The following is a 25,191-nucleotide window of genomic DNA, read 5'->3' as shown; positions in this document are numbered from 1 at the left end:
AGATTAGGCTTAAAACTTTCCTTTTTGCTAAAGCATATAGTTAGGGCTGGACCAGGTGACCCTGAATCCTCCCTTAGTTATGCTGCAATAGATGTAGGCTACCGGGGGATTCCCATGATGCATTGAGTTTTTCCTTTCCAGTCACCTTTCTCACTCACTGTGTGTTACAGTTTTTCTCCATTGGTTTGGCTCATTTCTTGAAACAGAAATTACATTCTCAAAACTCTAAGATCATTTGGCAAAACACTCTTACAGTTTAGCACAACACTATAGCTCACCTGCAAAAGCTCATATCTCTTCCAAAACTGTTCACTCAGGCTTCAATCTAAATCCCTTTCTCATTTAAACAGTCAGTGTCTCCAAAATGGCAAAGATCCTTCTCAATAGCTTTGGCTCATTTCTCAACACAGATCGGACATTCTCATCATTCTTGGTGCTTTTGTCAAAATAAACCTGGATGGTTGATCACAACAACATGGTCCACCTGCAAAAGCTCATATCTCCCCTAAAACAGTTCACTCATGTGTCAAAACTACATTTCTTTCTAATCTGAATAGTCAGTGCCCCCAAAATGCATCGTCCCTTTGGCATTGTGTGAGTACTGCCATACAAAATGTTTAGATGTTTTGTCACTATGGCAGAGGACCAACAATATACCACAGAAAAGAGTAGCCTCCAAGGTTTGACATCACAGATTGCACTCACACTACCAAGGAAATGATAACCATTTTTTATTCACACGCAAAGAAAGTTTCATACATATGTAAAAAGAAAATGTACATTACAGTAGTAAATTGTATGAACACAAAATCAAAAAACAAGGACTTATTCAGTGTTCGCTGTACTCATTCTCCCGCTGCACAGTGACTGGAATACTTCTCTAAACTGTATAAATTATGTAATTCCATAGTTTACAGTAATTTGTTCAATATATTTCTTGTCATATTTAGTATCAAAACATTCCACTAGTCCTCTCCACCTGCTAGTATAGACCTACCACTGTAGGCAGATGCACACAAAATCTCTACAGTAAGTTATACATTTTTTGCCTCACGCACAGTGCCCTGTCCTATATAACATATAATTCCATTATAGATTACATAGAGTACATACCTGTTTTCCCTGCGAAAGGTTTGGATAATGGAGGAGACTGTAGAACGAGGCACATTAGGCTGCACTCGATGACCTGCCTCTGCCATTGTGAGGCCATGGTTTATGACATGGTCTATAATTGTGGCCCGAATTTCATTTGGGACAGCACAGCACCTATTCCTCTCAGTCCTCCTCTTCTTCTTCTTCTTCCTCCTCTTCCTTAAGGAAGAACTTCCCCTTGTCCGTTTGCTTTGCCTTGTCTATCCATGTTCAGAGATCAGACTGGCTCTGGTCAAGCTCTATATATCTGTGTTTGGCAGCACACAATCATGGAAGACACCTGTGTGTGACACCTAGTTTCACCTGACTGTCAATGACTGTCATCAATTTATCAAATATTCAAAGAAATTCATATTTGGTATTCATGGCATTATGTTCTTGACCAATTTTGACAATTGAACAGACGGTTGTGCATGCGAGTACTTATACAATGAAATCATGCTGACATGTTTTGGAGGGAATGATCATTAGACTGAGAATCAACTAATCAGTTTAGATCTACAAGATCTATTCATTTGGAAAATGTGCTAAATGTGGGCTAACTGTATAACTGTAGGCTACTTGTACTTAATCATTTGCAAAGATGCACTGAGACAATTGAGACATGTACTAAGGCATTTGCCATTTGATAAAATGAATGAGAAATGCCATTCTGTTTTGAACATTTGCCAAGAGGTTTGGAGGTTTGTCCATGTTATTTTGAGAATGTAATTTCTGTTTCAAGAAATGAGCCAAACCAATGGAGAAAAACTGTAATAGACCTCTCTGCATTGAAGTGTACTTGTTATTAATCTCTGGCTGTCTTCCACAGCATTTTTTGTATTGTTACAAAATAACAATAGCAAAAATAGCAATAGCAAAAAGCAATAAAGCTGTGCTTTTGAGTTCAAGTTCTGTCCCCGTGAGTTTGCGTTTGGGTCCAATTCCTGCCTGCCACACAGCCTAATCATGACAGGCGGTCCATCAAATCGTCAAGCACTTAAAGTAGAATCACCCTGCCACTCCACCAACCTGTACAAGATGCCAACATGAAAAATTACTTTGTGAATAATAATTGTAGTTTTTCCAGCTAACTTCACTATCTTCTCCTCGTTCTTCCTCTTCTTGTACAACCTCTCTCTCTTCATCCTCCTCACTAAGCTAGAATTGTATTTGCTGGTAAATGACAAAAATATAATCTCATAATAATTATTACAAGAGCAGTTGGGATTCGTGATTGATAACAGGACAACACACGGCTTAGTTATGTCAAATCATCATCACTGAATTTGGGTTAACAGAATCTACAGCTTTATCATTTGTGGTGAATTTGACCACATGTCCACTCTTACCTGTTTCTCTTTGCTCTCTCCCTCTCTGTCCTCCTCTCTCAGTCCTTGTTAAATGTTACAGTGGGGAAAAAAACGACATGAACTGATCCATATCGGTGTATAACAATATTTACACTGAACACAGGCTGCAGCTGGACACTCACAGGTAACATCATTTCGATTTGCTGTCACCTGGATCTGCAGCTGTACCGAAACACTGAAGCCCAATTAGATCAGAATAGGAACAAAAATCTTTAAAAAAAATAAAATAAATAAAGTTCATCAGCTTCTCAGCTGGCTACTCGTGATATACCAGCAGACTAGTGGATCAGAAGGTTAAAGTTAGCTAATAATTTCAAGGGGTTTAAGCCAATATTATTGATGCTTTTAGAGAAGAGATAAAAATAAGCAGACATTTTATAAGTCACAGCAACGTCCTCGCATTATCAGAACAGTTTGAACTTTTGTTGTATAGTTAAAGTGTGTTTTTAAATGGCATCACTTATTTGTATCATGACCTCTTTATCTTCTTTCTGACACACCAATGAATGTCTTATTAGTCAATTAATGACTCAGTTTTTTTGAGTACATCATTTATGTTAATTAATTAATGTTTGAGTTATACAAGTTAATTTTGCAAAAGCTTAACTTAAATATGATATAAATGTTAAAGGATTGCTGAGTTGAAATTAGACATTTTCATTCATAATGATTACATTTGGTGCAACTAAAAAATCCGAAAACCATTCGGGCTCGTCCGGGATTTGAACCCGGGACCTCTCGCACCCAAAGCGAGAATCATACCCCTAGACCAACAAGCCACACGTGGTCACCCGTAGAGCTCACAGATGTTCGGTGATTTTGGCACTATGCTGACTGTCTTTCATTTGTTGTAAACTGTGCTGTTTGGGAGCTAATCTTTCACATACACAGTAATAATGAAATCACCGTCCTCCGCTGCTTTATGTTGGCAGGTTCTGTGTGGAGAGATTCTGACTGGACGTTGTTACTGGGAGGTGGAGTGGAGAGAGAGGGGTTGGAGATGCAGTCACATACAAGAATGAAGAACAACAGTGTAGATTTAGATTTGCAGGCTCTAATATAGAATATTCTTAAATATTCTAACTTGAAAGGTCCTCTTTGTAAATCAGGTTAAGATTAGTGGTACAGGTTGAATCACAGAGTCTCCCAGCCTTCGCTTCCTACCATATACATGTTACAATTTGCTATGGGGGTGCTAGCTGTATTACACAAGGTCCTTACCCTTCATCTTTGTATATATGTATATAATAGGTAAATCTCAAATCAACCAATTATGGTGGGCCAGTCTGAAGGAAACTTTACATGAACATTGTCATACGTGGAGCAAACATTCAAATCTGTATGTTAAAAAACTAAACAAAAAAATGTGTTATCCCAATTCTCACTTGAGACATGCAAAACAAATTTGCAGTGAGTGTACTTTGCATGTATGGTTATTACAGGTTCATGTTGTGGTTTCAGACAGGTTCTTTATGCTTGAATTTGTTGTGCAGGCTGTAAAGGTGGAAGCATTCATCTTCCTCTCTGTTTTTCTTCATTTTTTTGTAATGAAATAAAGTGAGCTCAGTCTAATTTCACCCCATCAAAGTTGCTTGGCGTCTAGTCCATCTGCTCTGGTCCTGATATCAGTCTCATATATATTATAAAATCAGGATTTTAGCACAAAAAGGAAGGACGTTTGTGTTTGGTCATTTATTTTTTGTAACAGTGCTTCTTGGCAATGAACCTCACACCATTGTGTACACCTCTGTGAAACCTTAAATGGAGCCACATCTGTGAGGAAAATGCATTTGTGGGTTGAAATAAACAGGCTTTGGTATAGGAGTATTTAGTATTAGTGCATTATTAGATAACTAATGTAATTTTATGCCACCATTATTATAATGGTTGAGAGCTGCAGGTTTGCAGATATTTAGTTTTTCCACAGTAAACTAAACAACAGATTTTCACAACGAGACGTCAGCACACAGCACACACAGGAAGCTGTGAGGCGTTTGATTGGACAATGGCGGAGCGTTATGTAATTCAGGCGCCTGACGTCATTAAACCGCGCCAAACAAAGCTCCATGTGTAAAAGAGAGACGAGAGAAGAGAACGGGATAAAGTTTAGTTTCTCTGAGGTTTGAGAGTTTTTAGAAACAGAAAGTGTGTAATTTCAACGCTCTGGAGACATCTTCAGACCCGAGGCGTTTGGTTGGAGCGGAAACGCTGAAGCTGCTGTGAAGAATAAACAAAGAAGAAAATGCCGGTTTTTAAAATTTAAAGTCCGAAGAGCGAGAGGAAAGCTCAAAACGTAAGTCCGTCCCGGTTTAAAGCTTTTAACATAGTCGTATTGATTTTTTTAGTGGCTAAACTGGGTGGTTGTAAAGATTACGGAGATATCGATATTAACTATACTACCCGATATTTTTTAGCTGCAGGCAGTTTGAAGTACGACATCATATGGGTAGTTATCAAAACACACACTTGTTGCGCAGGCAGGATTTTAGTCTCATTATACAAGTATGAATGGTAGTGGTCGGGTTTTCTTGTAGGCTCTGGGATTGGTTGGGTTTGGTAGGCTAGGTGAGCACATCTGTCTGTGTGGACGGCTTCTGTCAAATACATGGCCAGGAAAAGTGATTACGTGTGTGTGTTGTTGTTGTTGTTTTAAATGTCGTATAGTTATTTATGGTGGTACCTGGGTTTTTTTAAGCTTCTTTATGGCTTTTCTCTGCCTACTATGAGTTCTGCATTAAAATCAATCCAGTCCAGCCACTTAATTTATCTTTAGAGAACTGTTATGTTATATTTGTTCCGATTTCTGCTGCACTCTCGGCTAGATCTTACTTGAAAAATAGATTAAAAAAAACATTTTGAACAAGACTTTTTACTTTTACCTTTTTATCTGGATAAATGAAGGATGTATAAAAGTCAGTTATCCAAAAACTGATTGAAGTGTTCTGTCTTTCTGTCTCTAGATTACAGGTCAATTAGTCATTGCATGAAGGAAAATTATCCTGAAATAAGGAGGAGGAGGTTTTATTTACTCAAACGCTAGTCAAATTCTCAGCAATAACAGAGAAAAGAGAAAAGCCTGTATTTATGTTGAATCGGTTAAAATGGGCACTTGGTGTACACAGACACATCTGACATGTTTTCGGGGAAGGTCTTGCTTTCTTTACTATGAAAATGCAATTTGTCATAGCAAAAGACTGCCGGTGTGAAAACTGCCCCCCCCCCAGTCCACATCTGTTGTCCACTGAAAACATTTGGTGCATTTTAAAACAAAACTACAATAAAGAAGACCTTGAACTGTTGAGACATTGAACTCTTGGCTTAGAGCAAGAATGAACCGTTGTTGGTAACCACTGGCTTATATCAGGATGAAGTTCTATGAAAAGAGAAAAATCTTTCAGTCAGCCTTCAGACCATTTCACAGTACTGAGTACACGCTTTAAAAAAATAAAATGAAAGCTGTTTTTGGTGATTGTTGTTAGTTTTTTTTGGGATTCAGTGCAACATTTGACACTTGATGGTGATGTACTGAGCTGTTTGGAGTCCTGTGTGAGAGTCTTTCGATAGTCCTTGACAAAACAATCTCCAGACTAATCCAGCAGATCTTGAGAAAATCATAGTCCCGTGATAGATTTACACTGTGCTACAGTAATGAACTGTACACTGCAGTTGGTCAAAAATCTCATGATCAAATTCAGTCCAGCATCAACTTTATTTTATTATTTTTTTTAATTTGCCTGGAATGTGGCAGCTTATGAGCTCTGGAGGACAGTCTGCTATTATCATTGTATGCCAGTAGTGAGAATATGTGTAGAAGGAATCTGAGAACTGCTCTGTTTCATCAGGATCAATGGTGATGACAGTTTGCATATTAAATACCTCGCAGCACATTGTTTGTTCAGTGGTGCTAGCATCAGTTATTGTGCAGATGTACTGTTTATAATGTTTCCAGGGGAAACCCGGAGTCAGCGGAGACTGAAGAAGTCACTTGGATGAGTGATGAAATGCTACATCCAGATGAACAGCTGTACGATTGAGCGTGCATCACGACACTCGTTTTTTGACTTTATTTGGGATTAAATGCTTTAAATCTTAAATTATATTTACTTATAGATGTTCGAATAAGTGTTTGTGCAACATGGAAATAAATTAGTTTCTGGTGTTTAGCAGAAAAGGTCTTGAATAATTCTGGGATTTTGTTGTAGGATCTGAATTTGATTGCTGGTGTTGGTGAAATTACACAAATAGATTGCAGAGTGCCATGTGCTTTGTAATTGGTGCTGTAGGTTCACTAATTGGCTCAGAAGTTGTGAGGTTAAAGATTTGCTTTGCTTAATTGTTTTTTTTGTTCTTCTTAGTTGCAGATGGTTGCCATGTTTTGGATGCTGTTGTAAGTTGTAGTGGTCATTTTAGTTGCAGAAGCCAGATTGACTTGATGTTGGTTTGTCTGATCGCTGGAGCTGCTGTTGTTTGTAGCAGGTGCTTCATGTAAGTGGCTGCCATTTGTCACAAGTGTTGGTGTAGCTTTAGTGGTTGAATTTGTTGCAGAAGTTGTTTAAAAGTTTTAAATATCTTCTTTAGCTACAGTAATCAGTGTATTTTGGCTTTGGGTGTTGGTACATAGAGTTATGGCACAGTGTAGGAGAATGTGGTACAGTGATTTGGTGTGGGTTATGCAATCAAGAACAGGAGATATATTAGAAGATAAATAAAGATTAAAGGGTAAAATAGCTGGCTGCAAATTCCTCTAAAACAAATCTGCTAAGGAGGTGTATCAATCTAATACCACTCCTTAAGAGCGTTCACATTTAGTAAAGCACTACCCAAATGGGCCACAAGATGGAACTCTAGCACAAGGGATAAAATGTTTATGCCTTAAAAGGGAAAAAGTGCAGAAAACAGCATCTCTAACAAGTAATGGTAATTTTACTAAAGTGAAACACTGGTAACTGAAAATTTATCACACAAAAACTGAATTGATCAACATTTGTAAATCTGCTCTGATTGTATAGAAAAGAATTAAACTGTTCCATCTGTTTGGATCTACTGAAGGATCCGGTGACTATTCCCTGTGGACACAGCTACTGCAGGAACTGTATTAAATCTCACTTTGATGAAGAGGACAGGAAGGGAATCCACAGCTGCCCTCAGTGCAGGAAGACTTTCACACCGAGGCCTGTCCTGGAGAAAAACACCATGTTAGCTGAGTTGGTGGAGCAGCTGAAGAAAACTGGACTCCAAGCTGCTCCAGCTGATCACTGCTATGCTGGACCTGAAGATGTGGCCTGTGATGTCTGCACTGGGAGGAAGCTGAAAGCCATCAAGTCCTGTTTATCTTGTCCAGCCTCTTACTGTGAGAAACATCTCCAACCTCACTATGATGTAGTTCAGTTTAAGAAACACAAGCTGGGCCATCCTAGAAGAAGATCCAGGAGAACATCTGCTCTCGTCATGATGAGGTGATGAAGATTTTCTGTCGCACTGATCAGCAGAGTATCTGTTATCTCTGCACAGTGGATGAACATAAAGGCCATGAAACAGTCCCAGCTGCAGCAGAAAGGACTGAGAAGCAGAAGGAGCTCGAGGTGAGACGACTAAACATCCAGCAGAGAATCCAGGAGCGAGAGAAAGATGTGAAGCTGCTTCAACAGGAGGTGGAGGCCATCAATGGCTCTGCTGATAAAGCAGTGGAGGACAGTGAGAAGATGTTCACTGAGCTGATCCGTCTCCTCCAGAAAAGAAGCTCTGATGTGAAGCAGCAGGTCAGATCCCAGCAGGAAACTGAAGTGAGTCGAGTCAAAGAGCTTCAGGAGAAGCTGGAGCAGGAGATCGCTGAGCTGAAGAGGAAAGACGGCGAGCTGGAGCAGCTCTCACACACAGAGGATCACAACCAGTTTCTACACAACTACCCCTCACTGTCAGCACTCAGTGAGTCTACACACTCATCCAGCATCAATATTTGTCCTCTGAGCTACTTTGAGGATGTGACAGCAGCTGTGTCAGAGACCAGAGATAAACTACAGGACATTCTGAGAGAGGAATGGACAAACATCTCACTGACAGTCACTGAAGAGGATGTTTTACTGTCACCAGCAGAGCCAAAGACCAGAGCTGGATTCTTAAAATATTCACATGAAATCACACTGGATCCAAACACAGCAAACAGACATCTGTTATTATCTGAGGGGAACAGAAAAGTGACACTTATGAAACAACAACAGTCTTATTCTGATCATCCAGACAGATTCACTGGATGTTATCAGGTCCTGAGTAGAGAGAGTCTGACTGGACGTTGTTACTGGGAGGTGGAGTGGAGAGGGGGAGAAGTCTGTGTAGCAGTGTCATACAAGAATATCAGTGGAGCAGGGAGGGACAATGGATGTTTTTTTGGAAACAATAACAAATCTTGGGCATTACGTTTTGACACAAACAGTTTTCAATTTTGGCACAACAAAGTCCAAACTGTCCTCTCAGGTCCTCGGTCCTCCAGAGTAGGAGTGTACCTGGATCACAGAGCAGGTATTCTGTCTTTCTACAGCGTCTCTGAAACCATGACTCTCCTCCACAGAGTCCAGACCACATTCACTCAGCCGCTCTATGCTGGACTTTGTCTTTCTAATTACGGAGCCACTGGTTAAAGTGTTAATTTTAGTTTTTAGTTTCTTTGGTCTCTATTCCTGCTGAGAGCTCACTTTTGTGGTGTTTCTTCTCTGCATAGATCACCCATCATACTTTAGAGGCACTGATTAGAGAAAAACAAGATCTCATGATAGTGGCGGACTTTCAACAAAGAACGGTTTATAACTTTCCAAATTGAGACATTTAGAGGTGAGGATGGCAGAGGAAAACTCTTTCACTGCGTTTAATAAAAAGATTCTCATAGTGAGCTTTTAATTTGTCAAAAAAGTGTTTGTTTGTTCTTTTGTTCCGTTTGAAGAAAAAAAAATATTTTAAAACCAAATGTTATATAAGGGGCATGATTTAAGTTTGCTTGGTGCAAAAATTAAATGAGTGTTTGCTTCGAGTGTTCATGAAGCAAAGAGAAGGTCTGAAGGAATTTCTCTTTCTTTGTGGATCTAAAGAGAGCAGATGAACTTTGGTGCTTCCATGTACTTTTCTGTATTTAGGAATGGATGTTCATACGTTTTTAATGATTGATTCCTCGTGTATTGGATGTACGTAAGAGGATTGGGTCACTGGGGGGTGGCTCAATCACAAAAACATCTGTCATGAGAGTTTTAAAATAAACTGCAAACACCTGGTTAGAAACTTTTTGACGTGGGTTCAATTACATATTGCAATATGGTGAAATCTCTAGTCAAACGCTAAAGTGGTTTCTGAAGATGGGCCGCCACTCTGACCTCTTTTATCCACATACACAGACAAAAACACAGCACATCATGTGAGCCTATACCTTCAGTTCAGCTCATCCTTAAAACCTTCCCTTCCGAGAGAGAGAATTACAACTATGTTTTTCACTTAGCCGTTGCCTCCCTTCTTTCCGAGATGATGGTGATAATAATAATAATTGTCTCTGACCTCCATACAATGGTCCCTTTGGGAAAGTGTATGTGTGATAGAGCATAAGCATTTGTGATGCTATTCTACATTCATATAACTAAGTTACAAAGTGATATTACTATTATTAAAGTCATCAATACATAAGGCATGGACAAATGTTCTGAATTCTGAAGGAAAGGAAACCAAAACTGAAGTGTTGTTTAAATCTGTGACCATGAGTTAATTTCAATATGAAACCACTGAAAAAATATTGTTTTTCATGCTTTTGTGTTTTGAAGATAAATAAACCTGCTGTTTGTAATTCATTAAAATGCTTTCTGTCTTTAGCTTACGAGACACAATAATTGGCATAGGTTGATGAAATAAAAACCTGAACAATGCTTTATTTTTTTCTCATTGGGCACACACTGAATCCCATTTGTTCTCAGATATTTATACTTTGGCAGCATAAAAAGACTGCAAAAGCAGAACTATAATCCAATTTTTACACACAGTTTTTTATGCTCTAAGAAGATATTTAGAAGAACCAAATACTTTCCCACTCTGTCTGTGTGTGACCTTACATGAATGTTTTATTGATGGAAAAATGGACAGAATAAGCCTTATAACTTAAAAACTAATATTCTTATGTAGTCTGGTATGTATGGTCAATGTATAGCAAGTGCGGTATAAAGACATAAAATATTGTTACATTTTACCTCTGATCTTTCCTTTAAGGTCAACAGATTGAAAGTCAATGCGATAAGAATGCCATAAACAGCTATTTAAAAGTGTGTTAAAATGGGTTTAAACAGGCTAAATTTTAAAAGCCTGCACTTTGTGGGGCAGTAAGAACAAGTGCAAACTTCTTATAGAATATTTAAAAAGGAAAAAAACTTAAAGGAATAAATAGGTAATGAAAATATTCCCTTCAGAGTAAATCCTGCCCAGACAATGAGCTGCCTCAGTGGAGGTTTGTGCTGCGGTTTTTGTTGATTATGATGTTGATGTTTTGATCCCTGTTATCTTTTCAGGATGCTTCTACATTCCTGTGCTGGTTAAGAAGAAAGAGTAGACGATCGATGGAGGGACGACATCGAGAAAGGAGAGAGGAGGGAGAGGAGGAGACAATACATGAGCAGGAGAGAGAAAGAGGGGAACAGAGGGATGGGTCTCTTAAACCTAAATCGGGGACAAAGATGGAGGAGGAAGATGAAGGAAAGGAAACAGAATTGATGAAGGCTTCTCCCAGAGACGAAGCTCGAAGTCGGCTGATTAATGGACACACCCCAATCTCTGCCTCTTCCTCTCTCACCACTTTTCCCTTCATCTCCTCCCCTCATCAAGGACAGGGGGGCGAGGATGAAGAGGAGGTCAGAGTCGCCATCCTAACTGTTGAGGATGAGTCCTGTCCTTCAGAGCCCTTTGGCACCACCCAATTTGAACCAACCAAGGATGATAATGGACAGGCAGAGAGTGGAGGGGAGGGGAAGGAGGATGGAGAGATGGAAGGAGAGGAGGAGGCGGCAGAAGAAGAAAATGAGGAGGAGGAGGTGGAGGAGGCGGCAAATGCTGAGGAGAGAGAGGAGGAAGGGGAGCTGGTGTCACCTGAGGCTCATCTGCAACTCAAGGTAGGACCCACAGTGAGAAATCGAGTACTGAGTACTCTCACTAAGAATCTTTGTCTCCACCTTTTTTTTAAATCTTAGTAAACTTGATCATTTTCAGGCTTCTGTTTGATTAAGCACTTGTGTGTCACGTGCGCTAGAAAGGTTATGTGCAGGATTTATTTTGACACACCTGCCCTACTATTAGCAAGAGGACCCAAAAACTCAGATTCCCCCTTTGACAGGCTTGTCCAAAGTCCAGCTGGGTGGCCAATCATCACCCTAGGTCAGATTTTATATGACCTGTCGTTCCTAATTCAAAATGTATTGTGTATTGCTCGCCACCATAAATATAATTAGCCATCCACCCATCGATCAGCTTCTCCTTCACGGGGGACGCTGGAGCCCATCCCAGCTGTCATAGGAAGAGAGGCGAGGTAGGCCCTGGACAGGCTGCTAGTCTGTCGCAGGGCAACCATTCGCACTTACATTCACTCCCCCATTCACACCTATGGGCAATTTAGATGAATCAATTAACTATCTCCACTAACTGCATGTGTTTGGACTGTGGGAGGAAGCCGGCGAATCCAGGGAGAACCCACACCAACTCCACACAGAAAAGGGGCTGATGCTGGAATTGAACTCAGGACCTTCTTGCTCTGCGGCAACAGTGCTAACCACCGTGCTTAATAAAGTGTAATTCACCCTATTGTGTGTAATTTCTGTTTTTACCTCATGGTGGCAGCATAGTAGTATAATTTTTATGCTTAAAAAAGGACCCCTGAGTGATTTTCCAGTGGTGCTCTTAGTATAATGTTTGGCCCAATGAGAAGCACGTAGTGAGAGTGGGAAGGAAGAACTGACTTTAACAGGAAGAAACCTGAACCAGGATCAGGGAGAGGCAGTGAATGGTTAGGAGTCAGGGGTAAGGGAATACAAAGAAGAACTTAATCATGTATATTTTCAGTATTTGGATTAAAGGATCGTTCTCATTATTTGAGACTGGAGGTTTGCCCATAAAGTGGCTCCTCTGTGGGTCAGTCTAATACTCACCACCTCAGTTTTAGATCTTCGGGGAAACAAAGTGCTGGAGAATTTAGAAACTCTGACAAATAATTGAAAAGCCTGACACATTTGTAAAAGGAGACAGCAGATTTGGACTTTAAGGATTATTCATGAACACGTTGGGATAAAGAACGACATTTTAAAAATTTCAACTATTTTAACAGTCGTCCAGTATAAAACCTCATTCAGATATTTAAAGTGTTTTTGAAGATGCCTTGATGCCCCATCATATTCTGCTGTTGTAATTGGCTAATGGTCAGTGTTCATACAGTTTGCATATATGGATAAACATCCCAATTTGCTTATTTGTACCATGCAGCTTTTGTAAAATCCAATATGGTGAAATATCCTAAAATGTGAGAGGTGCTTTAATGAGCTCTGTCTGTTCTGTTACATCATGTGTAATTACACTGTGTTCACAGTAGGTCCACAGCAGTGGAGGATAGTCTCATTCAAACAGAATAAATCAGTAGGATCTTTATTTTCTCTTGAAGTCCATTTACTGATTGGTATATTTATACTTTTATATACTATAAACACTATAAAAGTGTTTCTTCTACTGCTGCCAATATATTTTTATACGTATGAGTTCCTGCTTCTTCTGCAATTATCCAGCAGGTGGCGCCAGTGCACACTTTATCTCCTCAGTGTGAATGAAATACACCTGACAGAGATGTGTAGTGAGTGAAACACCGATGCAGAGGTGTGTGTGTATATACACAAAGAGTTTGAAATACCCTTTGTGTATAAGTTTACACATATACACATTTTATGTACACTATGTAAATGAGAAGTAGAAAAACAGTTTCTGAAACTTTTCAGAGCGGTGTGAAGGTGGAGCTTTCGACTTACGGGGACTGTTTGCACATACTAGATTAAGTACATACTAAATCAAATCTCAGCATGATGCCATAATAATCTGTGAGCAGCATTATGGCATCATGCTGATATATGAGAATGTCAGGAGTTTCTGTGTCTTTGTGGAGTCAGAGAGAGCAGATGAACTGTGATGCTGCATGAAGAACAGGCAGAGGAGAAAGTGTGGTGCCAGGGGCTGGGGTGAGGTGTGCGGCAGGAGTGACAGATGAGATCAGACAGGAGTCTTTGTGGACTATGATGTTGGCAGATGGCATTTCGAAGTGAGCCTAGAGGTCAAGATAAACTCTGGAGTGAAGGGTAAGGAGAGTGAGTAGAAGCAAGACAGAATACATGTGGGAACAACAGGGAAATGGCTGATGTCAACTATCCAGTAGCATTTGGTGCAAAAGAGAGGTGAAGAGGAGAGTGCAGGCATGGTGGAGGCAGGTTTCAGGGTGATTTGTGAGAGAAAGATCGCAGCGAGAGCGAAAGGGAAGGCTTACACGATGGTAGCGAGACTAGCTATGGTCTATGATTTGGATGCGGTGGCACAACAAAAAGGCGATGGACCTTCCAAGTGTAAGACCAGAAAGAAGATGGATGCATGCAGTGAATTATGACACGCAGAGGGTTAGTGTGACAGAGGAGGATGCTGGGATAGGGTGAGGTGGGTTGCTTTGGCGACCCCTAAAGATAATGGTTGAAAGAAGCTTTGGATGCACAACCTTCGTGATGTTTTCCTGAGGAGTTTAGGCTCTAAGTCAAGAGTCGGAGTCGGAGTTGTAAATTATGATCATGTTTGCAATAGTGATGATACTGCAGATGGTAAAGCATCTCAGTCTGTGGCTTATATTTGTGATTTATAAAGTAGTAGAATATGAGTTTATTTTTAAAAATTGATCTCGATTGCCAAAATGTTCAAATCAAGAGTCCACAAACCAGCCTGTGACCTCACAGTAGCTTCAAGCACCTTTTATACGCCATCAGCCAAAAGCTTCAGGCTGATCAAGTTGACCTGTCCTGAGTCACATGTTTTAATCTCACGTCATGAATTAGTTTCGAATACAAAAATGAAAAAACGTGCTGTCTAGCAGCCACAGTGAGAACATCAGATATCCCATCATGCTCGTAGCTGATAATGATGTCCTCAATCCCAAGGACTCAAACTAAATTAGTCATCACAAAGATGGGCACACAGCACGCACACACAGAGAGGGAGGTGTGGGTGGGAATGTGCAGCAGTCAACATTCCTCAGATTCTTCTCACAACTGCGGGATCATGGGATATGAAGTCTGGTCCCATGGGAACTGATGGCTTAACGCACACACAGACACATGCACTGTCATACTGGTGCAGAACCAGTACAGTGTATAGTTGTTAGTGTAATGATGGGACACCCAAAGATCAACTGATGGTTCGGTTCTGCATTTTTCTCTGTCGCCTCTAGGGGGCACATTTTGGTTTTTATTCAATTCAAAACACGTGAAAGCAGTTCTTCTTTTTTTCTGTCCTTTTAAGTCAAGTTTGCTGATGGGCGATGCATGACTGTCTTTGTAAGGGCCCATTTGACTTCTTAAAAGATGCTGTGGGTTTGGTTGAATTTAACATTGAGTCGAGGCTTTTAGGCGTGATGGTTAGTGGCCAAAGAGATGCTTTATATCAGTGAGGGTCCCCACAATGTACAAATGTTTGTGTTTGTAAGGGAGCAGACAGAAAAACTAGGGCACTGATCTGCAATCTAAGAGCTTTTTTTTTTCTAGACTACTACACTTATACAGGATTAAACACACACACACACACACACACACGTACTGGAATTATATTAATACACTTTAATGCTCAGTGAAGAGGTTTTATCTTAGTTTTTAAACCGATTTAGTGTGACCTTGTTGACACACACTCGGTCTGTTTCTTATTCATTCAAAATGTCTGTGAAAGACACATGACAGACACAGACTGACCTCACTAGGGTCAGATGACTGGCATGAGTGGAGGCACATTAGATCTGCAACGGCATGTCTGGTATGCGAACACACACTTTTCCTTTCCTTTGCTCGTACAGGGTCTGAAACGTGGTGTCTCTTGTGTGAGTTTCAGGAGGGATGAACCAAATCGTATTACTGTTAGAGGAGGCCGTGTTTTAATGTCTGGGCCAAAATGTAGGAAACATCCATTTTTCTGTCATGATGTAGACGTCACAGAACAAAATAGTTGTTGGTACAAGGAGAGACGTCTACCAAGCGCTTCGGATGCTTTTTATGTCGTCCCTCTGTTTTGTTAGTTTACCACCTCGCATGGAGGAGGGTTTTATGTTGCAACCTTGAGCCGACTGAATGATTCATCCTATCTGAGAATGCGTCATATTCGTACTTTCCAGTGAATAGTCTGTGTTGTCCATCACAAAGTGAGAAAGGAAGCCACTTCAAAGCACAGAACTGGCAGAGAGTCAGCTTTCTTCCGTCTATAAAAGATGGATGGGTGCTTCTTTCATACAATGCAGCTTATTGGTTTCAGACTAAAAATAAATAAATGAATAAATTTGGTTGCCAAAACGTTGCTGTAGGGGTTTTTTAGCCAGAAATGAACACATATGGTCAAGAGGGTTAAATAGCACTTTATCCACCAACAGGTTAGTTAGATAGCTGCTAATCAGTGCAGACTAAAAATTTATGTATTGTAAAAAAAATATATTATTATTATTTATTTTTTTTAGATCATTTCACTCCAGCAGGCACCAACATCACAAACGTGTCCAGTTCAGGCACTTGAAAGCAGGGGAAGCCTAGCTGACAGCTAGCAGCAGTGCTGGGACAGCTGCCAATCAAAGACGTCATGCCCATTATGTTAAGCTGGAAAATTTTTAGCATGATGGCTAAAGCCCATTTTTACTAGACTGTAAACATCTTTATTTCTGCTGTAAAGGTGGACATTTTTAACACAGGACTCTATGAGAGTTGGCTTACTTTTGGAGTGGGCCTCAAGTGGACATTAGAGGTACTGCATTTTTTGTATCTCCAGGTTTCATTTTTCAGACCTGGAGGATGCTACTCGCCTTCCTAAGAAATGCACTTGGTATATTTTAATTTCACCAACATCAATGACATCATCTGGTCTAGTTCATCCAATACTGTGCATTTCTGTGGGGCAGGGATAGCTCAGTAGGTAGAGTGGTGGCCCCACGATCGGAAGGTCGGGGGTTCAATTCCCCTGAACAGCTACCCTGAGGTACCCCTGAGCAAGGTACCGTCCCCACACACTGCTCCCCGGGCGCCCACTGCTTCACTGAGTGAAGTGGGTTAAATGCAGAGAGGAATTTTCCCACGGGGATCAATAAAGTACACTTTCTTTCTTCTTCTTTCTTTCTTCTACCACAGGTACACAAACCTACAAAACGGAACATTTAACATATAATTTGTTAGTTGGTCTTTCTGTTTGCGTTCCAAGTCTTTCTTCCTCATACACACCTTAACACACCCTCATACCCACGCTCTGTGTGTGTGGGTGTGTGTGTGTGTGCGCGCATGCGGTCACATTCCAGCCAGTCAGGTCCGGCCACGCCGAGTCGGCGCGTCATACACACACATTCCTCAAGCTGCAGCATTCCTGGACTCTTCTGCTCGTCAGCAGGACGGAGGCTTGAATCTGTGACCTTCCGGTTACAGTAAAGTCTCCCTGCGGCACGTTGACACAGCTGCTGAAAAATGTAGTTCAGTTCTTTCATATCCGGTGTCTTGGAAGAGGGAAAAAAAAAGATCCAGTTTGTTTCTTTCTCAGTTTTTGCTCAGCCTAACTTTTAATATAGAGCTGATATCCTCTTTATTGAAACTCTGATGTCATGATGGGTTTTGTTTCTTGTAGCTTTTTCTTTACTGTAGTACGTAGTAGGGCTGGGCCATATCACACCATTCATGGTAATACCGGTATAATGTTGGGCAACAATAAGAAAATGAAATGTCGCAATAGAATACGGGTAAAACGCGCATGTGCAGTGCCTTTGTTTACATACACACATGGTGGAAAAAGTGTGGCAGTGATGGAGAATAAGAAGCGCGAAAGCGGATCGTTGAATGAAACGGATGAACCAAAATTGGTTTGTAAAAATGCTGCAACTTCAGTGGTGTGGAACTGGTTTGGCTTTCGTCTATCAGATACACAACAAAGCACTATTTTTGGTAGCACATGCTAGCGGGCCGTCGTTATTACCGTGTTTTTTGGAAAATACGGCACACTTAAAATCAATCCTTTGATTTTTCTGAAAATCGACAGTGCCCCTTATAATCTGGTGCTCCTTATGTATGAATTCTGGTTGTGTTTACTGACATTGAAATTATTTTATGTGGTACATGGCACTCGAAAATCTGTCAAATGTTTTAGTACGACTTTGCTAAGCTACGAACCCGCACCGCTTGATGGATTGTCAGAGCGTTACGACTATCGTAGGCAGGAGCCTCGCGGAGTGATACGTACTGTGATTCAACATAATATCACCGTATTGTGTGTGTGTATAACCTCTTTGTGGATATTATACATGGTTATGCTGAGGATATGTCGGCCAATTTCCACTGGAAATGCCTTTTGGTTAAACTGTCAGCAAGGAATTTGCATTTGCACTGTTAAATTTTTATATAACTTTAATGCACTTAAAAAAACAGCTGCTTGTTTAAGTGAAAATACATTTATTTATTTTTTTTATTTTTTTTGCACTAATAAAGTCGTGGAGTTGTATTTTGTCTCATGTCAATTATATCGTCAGTTATATCGTTATCACACATTTTCAAATGTATATCGTGATAAATATTTTTGGCCATATCGCCTTGCTCTAGTACGTAGTGACAGAAATCATTATCAGAGAGAGAAAGAAAGTTCATCCAACGTGCTAGGTTTGAAGCCAGACCTTGTATTGGCTATAAGTGTTTTTAAACCCCCTGATTTTTCAAGTTCTCTTGTGTAAACGAGGAGCAAACGTTCTTGTTAGTCAGTCAGACTGACACTTTCTCCTGTGAGCCTGTCAAAGCTGTCAGATGTGGGAATTTAGCAAGGATTTATGCAAATATGTTTGTACATCAGGGCCATTTTCTGCCAGTAGTTTCAATGCAGGAGCTGATTGTTTTGATGTAATCTTCCTTTTTAATTTTGCATACAGAGAAAATAAAAAAACAAAATGTAATTCCTTTCTGTGCGGTTATGGCTTACCACCACAATTTAGAGCTGATATGGAGTCATAACAGGGTAAGAATTCACCAGCAGGTTTTTAGGGAGATTAAACAATGGATCTAATTCAAATGAACTTGAACATACTAAAGTAACACTAACTCTACCTTTTTCCAGTGACTGTATATAAAAGATGGACATAGTGTGGCGCTGATCAAACTGTCAACTGGAGGGATGCTGCCCCCACCGGCCCTGAACAGAGGCTATTACAAGGCCATTCAGGGCATTCATTGGCTGTATCCCAATTCAGGGTCTGCAGCCTTAAAGGCCGCATTTTAAGGCCGATTACGTCACCGCGACGCGACGAAGGCTGTCCCAATTCGAAGGCTGCTCGAAATGCGGCCCTCAAATGCGTCCTTCATTTCCCTGAATTTTAAGGACGTGGCGGTGTAGACTTCGTGGCCCAACATATCCCAGAATGCATAGTGCGGCGGTGGGTGTGGATAATTTTGCCGAAAAAAAACGGCGGATGAGGGGCGCCCGAAGAGTAACTTAGTAAACTAAGTACTGAATATCATGTCACTTATTTATGTGCAAATGTTTAATAACGAAGAACATTAAAACATTCCTGTTGGCCACATGTCGGCAAAGTTATGTGACATTAGTGACGTTTTAAAGCCTTTACTTTAAAATATACGCCGTTCAACAGCTGACCTTAATCTTACAGAGAATGATCAAAGCTCATGTAGAAACAAACAAACAAATGAACAAAAGATTTTCTCCTTCATTTCTGTCAAACAAAGCTGTATGAAACGTTTCCAGCTGTTAGTATCATGGTTGCTAGGCAACCTGGGCAGCGCAACGGAGGCTAGACCGTCCCATTTCACAAGCCTCGCACTTCCAGCCTTAGCGGTCTTTAAGTACGCGGCCCTTGAGGATCGTTGAGGCTGCGTACTTTAAGGCTGCAGACCCTGAATTGGGATACAGCCATTGGCTAATTTTCCAGACCAGGAAGCCACACCTATATTGTATGTAAGATATGTTTTAATGTGACCTTATGGACACATAACTCAAGAGTTAGCCTCAACGTTGGACATGATTACTAGGGACTGTTTGGCAGTGGCTGTTGGAGGTTTCTGGCTGTGGCTGGATGAAATCGCTTGCAAAGAAGATGTTGCACCAAAAACTAAAAAAAAATGACTGGTTGTCTGTAGTTTTTCACATTTGTCTGCAAGCGCATGCCAACATTTAGCCAAGCAGTAGTGTAAAAAAAAAAAGTCCACCCCCACCTCCCACCCCACAGTGACAGATGGTTCCCATAAGTCAGAGGTGACTGACACATTTGTAGACCTGTGTGATTTGGCCTTTAGCAACTGCCATCAACCCTCCGCAACGCTCCCAACTAGTTGTGGAATACTTATTTTTCCCACACAACCAGTTTTTGCCCAAAGGTTGCAGACTAGTCTCCAGGCCTTGTGTCTTAGCCTATATTCACGTGATCTTACGTAGTCACTACGATTGACTTAAGCCATGTGGTTTAGATGAATACTGACTTCAAAACCTTTTATAATTTTATAAGTGGTTGTACCCACACAGGAATAAACCTTCTAGTAAATCATGAGCAAATAAAACTTAAATAGTGATGGTAATGTGTTTTGTTTTTTGGTTTTTTTGTCATTTAAGTGGATAAAAGGTGCCAATCTGTAATAACATGGATGTAACCCGTTTGCCTAAATATAAAATGTGCAGTAAAAACTGTGAGGTATTCAAACGTGGTAGCTGAAGTATAAATCGACCTTCTCCTTTTTTCCTCTTTTTTTTTTTTTAAACCACTCATGTCTTTCTCTAACTGCACCATTACCATGGCAACCCCACAGAACTGTATTCTTATTGGTGGGCCGGTGTTCCGTTGACCCTCATTCATGTGTGTGTGAGCGAGGGAGCACAGCGAGGAACAGGTGCTCTGCTGTCCTGTCTCCTCTCTCTCCCGTTCCCTGTGTTTTACAGTGTGTAAGGTGACACCTGAAGAATGCCACTAAAACCTCGAGGCTTGTGTCGTTCTCGCGCCCCCACCCCAGTCTGTTTTTCTTTCTGAGTGCCTGTCTTCACCCACACATCTAGTATTTCTTCTTATTCTTAGACACACCTACATGATGTTTCTGACTGATGTCATCGAGCTGCAGGCTTCAATCAGATGACTAAAAGAAGAGGGATTCGGTTTGACAGTCCTTCACTGAAGTCTGTGGGAGAGCTCTGCAGCGGTGGTGCTAGAGCAACAACCTACAGTGGGTGGGGAAAATTGCTTTGAGGCAAAGACTGCAAAGTTTCAAGCCTCTTTAAGAAAATATATATGACCACTAACCATGCAGGGTTAACTCATCCACCATTTTTGATGTGCGACAGTCGTGGTCAAGTGAATAAGGGCACAGTCACACAGACCTACAGACTGGTACCCCACCATACAGAAAAAGTAAAAGCTGTACCTTTTTAAACCTTTTTTAACCCTTTAAAACCGGTCGGAGCAGGCACGCTCTGTTTTGCATAACTATTTTTAAATCCCGGTAGCACTGCAACCACGTAAGCTAGCGCAATAATTTTTTTTGCATATGAAACCGGAGGAGTTGTACTTACATCTTATGCCATCAGCTTGTCCTATGTCACAGTTTCCTTCCACATATAGCTTTGCAAAAACTGCATAAAAAGCGCTTGCAGCAACAAAAACATAATATTCCAGAAACACGCTTTGCCGATCCGATCAGCTGTTCATAACACTTCCTACGTCCATCAGCACGAACTATCGCATGTCCTCCATGACCTGCCTGAAACCAGAAGTGACGTCATTTTGCGGAAATGTCGTTTTTTACCATCAAGGCCTCATGAGCTTATACTGGTGTTTTTAAAAGTTATGTTTGACTTTATGACTTTCTGTGTCGTTTCTGGGATGCTCAGGACTAATATTGCACTGCTGGAAATAGTTTATTTTGATGCATATGCTGCTTTTTTGCAAATTTGCATTATAATATTTATTTTTGTTTTTCCTGCAGTATATAGAAATTGGTGTATTTCAAAAATAAAACTATGAAGACACTCAAAATAAATTTCCTGTAGTGGGAAACTATTTTGTGCAACTTTTTTGTATTTACAGTTTTGAGGGATAAGCCTCTTAAATTTCTCTAACTAGAAATATGTTAAAAAACAAAAAGATTTTCAATTTCTTTGTAGTTTATTGCACTTTTTTGCAATTTATGTAATAACTATGCACTTAATGCATGCATATTATTAAAATTTAGGCTGTAATGGTTGTATTGATGTATAGCAACTTGAAATGCTCCCAAAAATGGCACTACAGCATGTAAAAATATAATATAAGCTCTGGCGGACTTGGTTCTATGGTAGGTCTTAAAGGGTTAAATACTGCTTTCCCATCGGTTGTTGCTTAGCTTCCTGTAATGGTTAGCACCTGCCCACTTCGTGTTCCTAACCGTTATTACCCCTGTCGTCACTACTAGTCACTGAATTTGATTGACAGGGGTTCTTCCTGTGCACACTCCCCTGTATAGTTGCACTCAGAGTAAACTTAATGCTCCTTCATGTTCAAAAGTTTCCAGCTCAGGTTCGTCTCCTCTGAGGTTCTCTTGGGTCGCCCAACTGGATGTAGACACTGGTTTAGGAGCACCAGAATCCAGTGCCTGCCAGTGCACTTGCTCTTTATCAAACTTTAACATTGTTTTTATTTTATTTTTTGTATTGCTGTGATAGTTGCCACATACCAAGCAGGTAGAATTAACCATTGTATTAAAGAAATATTGCAACTCTGCATATTCCTTAGATCTTAGGATTACCCTCTTTACATGCTAATGCTTGATCACACACAAGGCCAGCATATTAAAAGGGCTTTTTATTCTTCCTCTGAGTGTGTATCTTAATTCTTTCTTTCCTTTGTGCCTTTTTTCCTTCCATCCTCCCATCCTGATTGCTAGTGCTGTTGAATCTCTATTTCTCCCCTGGGAACGATTGCAGCTTAGAGACAGACACACACACACACACGCACACACACACACACGCACACACACACACACACACACAGGTACTCATTAAAATATACATGAGCACTAACTCCCTTACATTCCTCCAACACTGTTGGCATTCATTATAGATGAACACACACATGCGCGCGCACACACTCTCTGCACGGTGCAGTGGCATTGTTTACTTCCATTATAAGCCACTTGTTGTTTGCTGCATTGCACCTCTGTAATGTGTCCCACTGGAAATGACTTCTGTCTTCAGACCCGGCAGCTTGTTAGCTTGCTAAGCTCAATTTCTCCTCACGGTAGATGTTCCTAGTAATTGACTATTTTTACAGTAGCATTTTATTGTAGAAGTAATTTTTAATTGAGGGCTGACGAAGCTGTAATAACTTACTCAACCATTATCTTCAGTGGCTGCACAAGCTTGTTTTTGACTCTTAAAATATCTATGCAAGTTGAAAAAAAACAACAGTTGCTAATGGCTTATGGTGAAGAACACGGGAGCGCTATTAAATTTAAGCTAGTAAATGTTTATTTGATAGCATAAGAAATATCTTTGTCTATTAAAATTGCTACAGTTCATGTAATTGGTTTGTTTCCTTGGTATGGATCTGTCTTTTAAGCATAGTCTATAAATTCTGAGGAGTTTCAGACGCTTAGTGTTAGCCTGCTTTATCCATTCTAAAACCAGTTCTGATGTAAATGCACTGGTTCTTTATATAGCACTGTTCTACTCTACTGGAGCACCCGACGCACTTCATACAACTCACCTCCTTTACCCACTCACACCCATTCATACATTTTTTTTCTATGCCTAAGTGCTTTCTATCTAATACTGACACACATTCTTACTTTAATGAACCTTTCGTTTCTTCCCCAAAGATACTTTTGGCATGCAGACTGGAGCAGCCAGGGATCAAACCACCAACTTTCCAAATAATGGATGACTTGTTGTACCTCTTGAGATAGAGCCACCCCAGATGTGTGTATTGGGATCATTGCTGTGTTGGGACACAGATCTGTGTTGAAGTTTGAATCTAAATTGATTTCATGTGAAGAGTTTGAAGGTAGTTCTCCCTCATATTTCCATCCACATTGTGCAATGTGCATTGCACTACCACCACCATGCTTGACAGTTGGTAGACGGTCCTCCAAATATACCTATTGTCACTGTGGCCAAACAACTAAATCTTTGTCTCATCTCAGCTGGTTGTTCCTGAACATGAAGGTGACAATTTGGACATATGTTTCTTCAAGACTTTGGGAAAGTGGTGACACATCCGAATAACTTGTGTGCAATTGTTTGAACTGATGATCTTGGAATGAGCAGTTCTTAAGAAATGGCTCCATGACCGCTTCCTAGCTTGTTTAAATCTACAATTCTCCTTCTTAGATCTTCCTTCAAGTTTCCTATTTTTAGGAATATTGCAGTGAATGCAGTGCTGTCAAATTTAATTTTATGCCAGCAAAGAGAAACTACCAGTTGTAGTCATTCATGATCACTGTTGAGCAGTAAACAGGCCTTGGTGTAGTCAAGTTAAAACACTGAATAACGTTCAGCAGCACTTATTAAAACTGTGAATGTATGTTTATATTTGATCCTGTAGGTATGCTTTTGACGCTGTGTGGATTAGATCAAATCTGAAATACTTTTAAAAGTCATTAAAGATTTAAGATTTAATCCTTCCACCCTGGAAACATCACAGTTGAACAAAGCTGACTGATACTGGCAATATTAAGGTTTTTAATTATATTAATTTTGCACTTTCCTATATCAGCCCAGAATTTTACACATGCTGCATCTCTATCTGTAGTGATCCAGTTGTAATTCATTTCATTTACACTGTGCTGGTTCACAACAGCACTCGTCTTGTTGCAAGGTGCTTTTTAATTGTAAAGGAAAGACTGCAATAGTAGAGAGAGAAACCCAACAGTCAGACAATCTCAGTGTAAGCAGGACTTGTTGATGGGTGACAGTAGGAGCTTCATTTTCACAGGAAGAAACCTCCAGCAGCTCAGGGATTGGCTGCAATCTGCTGCATGTGTTTGCGATGGAAACTGAATCATTTCTGGAAGATGCTCTGCATCATGCTGGAAACCAGCCTCTCTGGCGTTAGGTGTTAAAATACATTTAATCTCTCTGCAGCCTGGAGGGGTGAAGGATTTATAATATTTTTGCACATGCTTTATGGCCGGTGACCTCCTGACCTTTGAAGTGCTCACTGTTGGTTGTTTGCGCTGCATTATTGATGCTAAAATGAACTCTGAGCGTGAGGGTCTTCTTCTACTTTAACACACAGTCATCTACGGAGAGAAAGAGATGAAACATCATCTGCTGAAAATCAATCTTTCACACATTCCTCTAATCCTCTATCCTCCCCCCTCCCCCCCCTCTCTCTCCTTATTGATTCCTCACACACTCGTAGGGTAATCCTGCTAACAGACATGTGCGTGCACGCGCGCACACACACAAGTAC

The 25,191-nt window shown here is 40.5% G+C and overlaps 1 protein-coding gene, 1 non-coding gene and 1 pseudogene across 3 annotated transcripts in view; 2 read left to right on the top strand and 1 right to left on the bottom strand.

Annotated features, from left to right (window-relative positions):
- Positions 1-3,211: 3,211 nt before the first annotated feature.
- trnap-ugg (transfer RNA proline (anticodon UGG)) lies at positions 3,212-3,283 on the bottom strand. The gene has a single exon. It is a non-coding gene; the product is annotated as a tRNA-Pro (tRNA).
- A 1,257-nt stretch (positions 3,284-4,540) lies between these two features.
- The window catches only part of LOC146522840 (F-box/WD repeat-containing protein 7-like), a 51,482-nt gene continuing 30,831 nt past the window's right edge, over positions 4,541-25,191 (top strand). Inside the window, exons 1-2 of one of the 2 annotated variants that reach the window (XM_085154060.1) lie at positions 4,541-4,797; positions 11,036-11,632. In XM_085154060.1, the coding sequence (XP_085010186.1) occupies positions 11,084-11,632 (549 nt within the window). In that variant the 5' untranslated portion in view covers positions 4,541-4,797; positions 11,036-11,083. Of the gene's footprint in view, positions 4,798-9,221; positions 9,330-11,035; positions 11,633-25,191 lie in introns of those variants that run through there. The other variant, XM_085154061.1, reaches the window with a different exon arrangement.
- On the top strand, positions 7,512-9,139 carry LOC146522841 (tripartite motif-containing protein 16-like; annotated as a pseudogene).

Source organism: Neolamprologus multifasciatus, chromosome 3 (assembly GCF_963576455.1).
Source record: "Neolamprologus multifasciatus chromosome 3, fNeoMul1.2, whole genome shotgun sequence".
Taxonomy (NCBI): domain Eukaryota; kingdom Metazoa; phylum Chordata; class Actinopteri; order Cichliformes; family Cichlidae; genus Neolamprologus; species Neolamprologus multifasciatus.
Note: the sequence above shows the minus strand (reverse complement) of the source record. Positions and strands in the feature narration are given on the sequence as shown.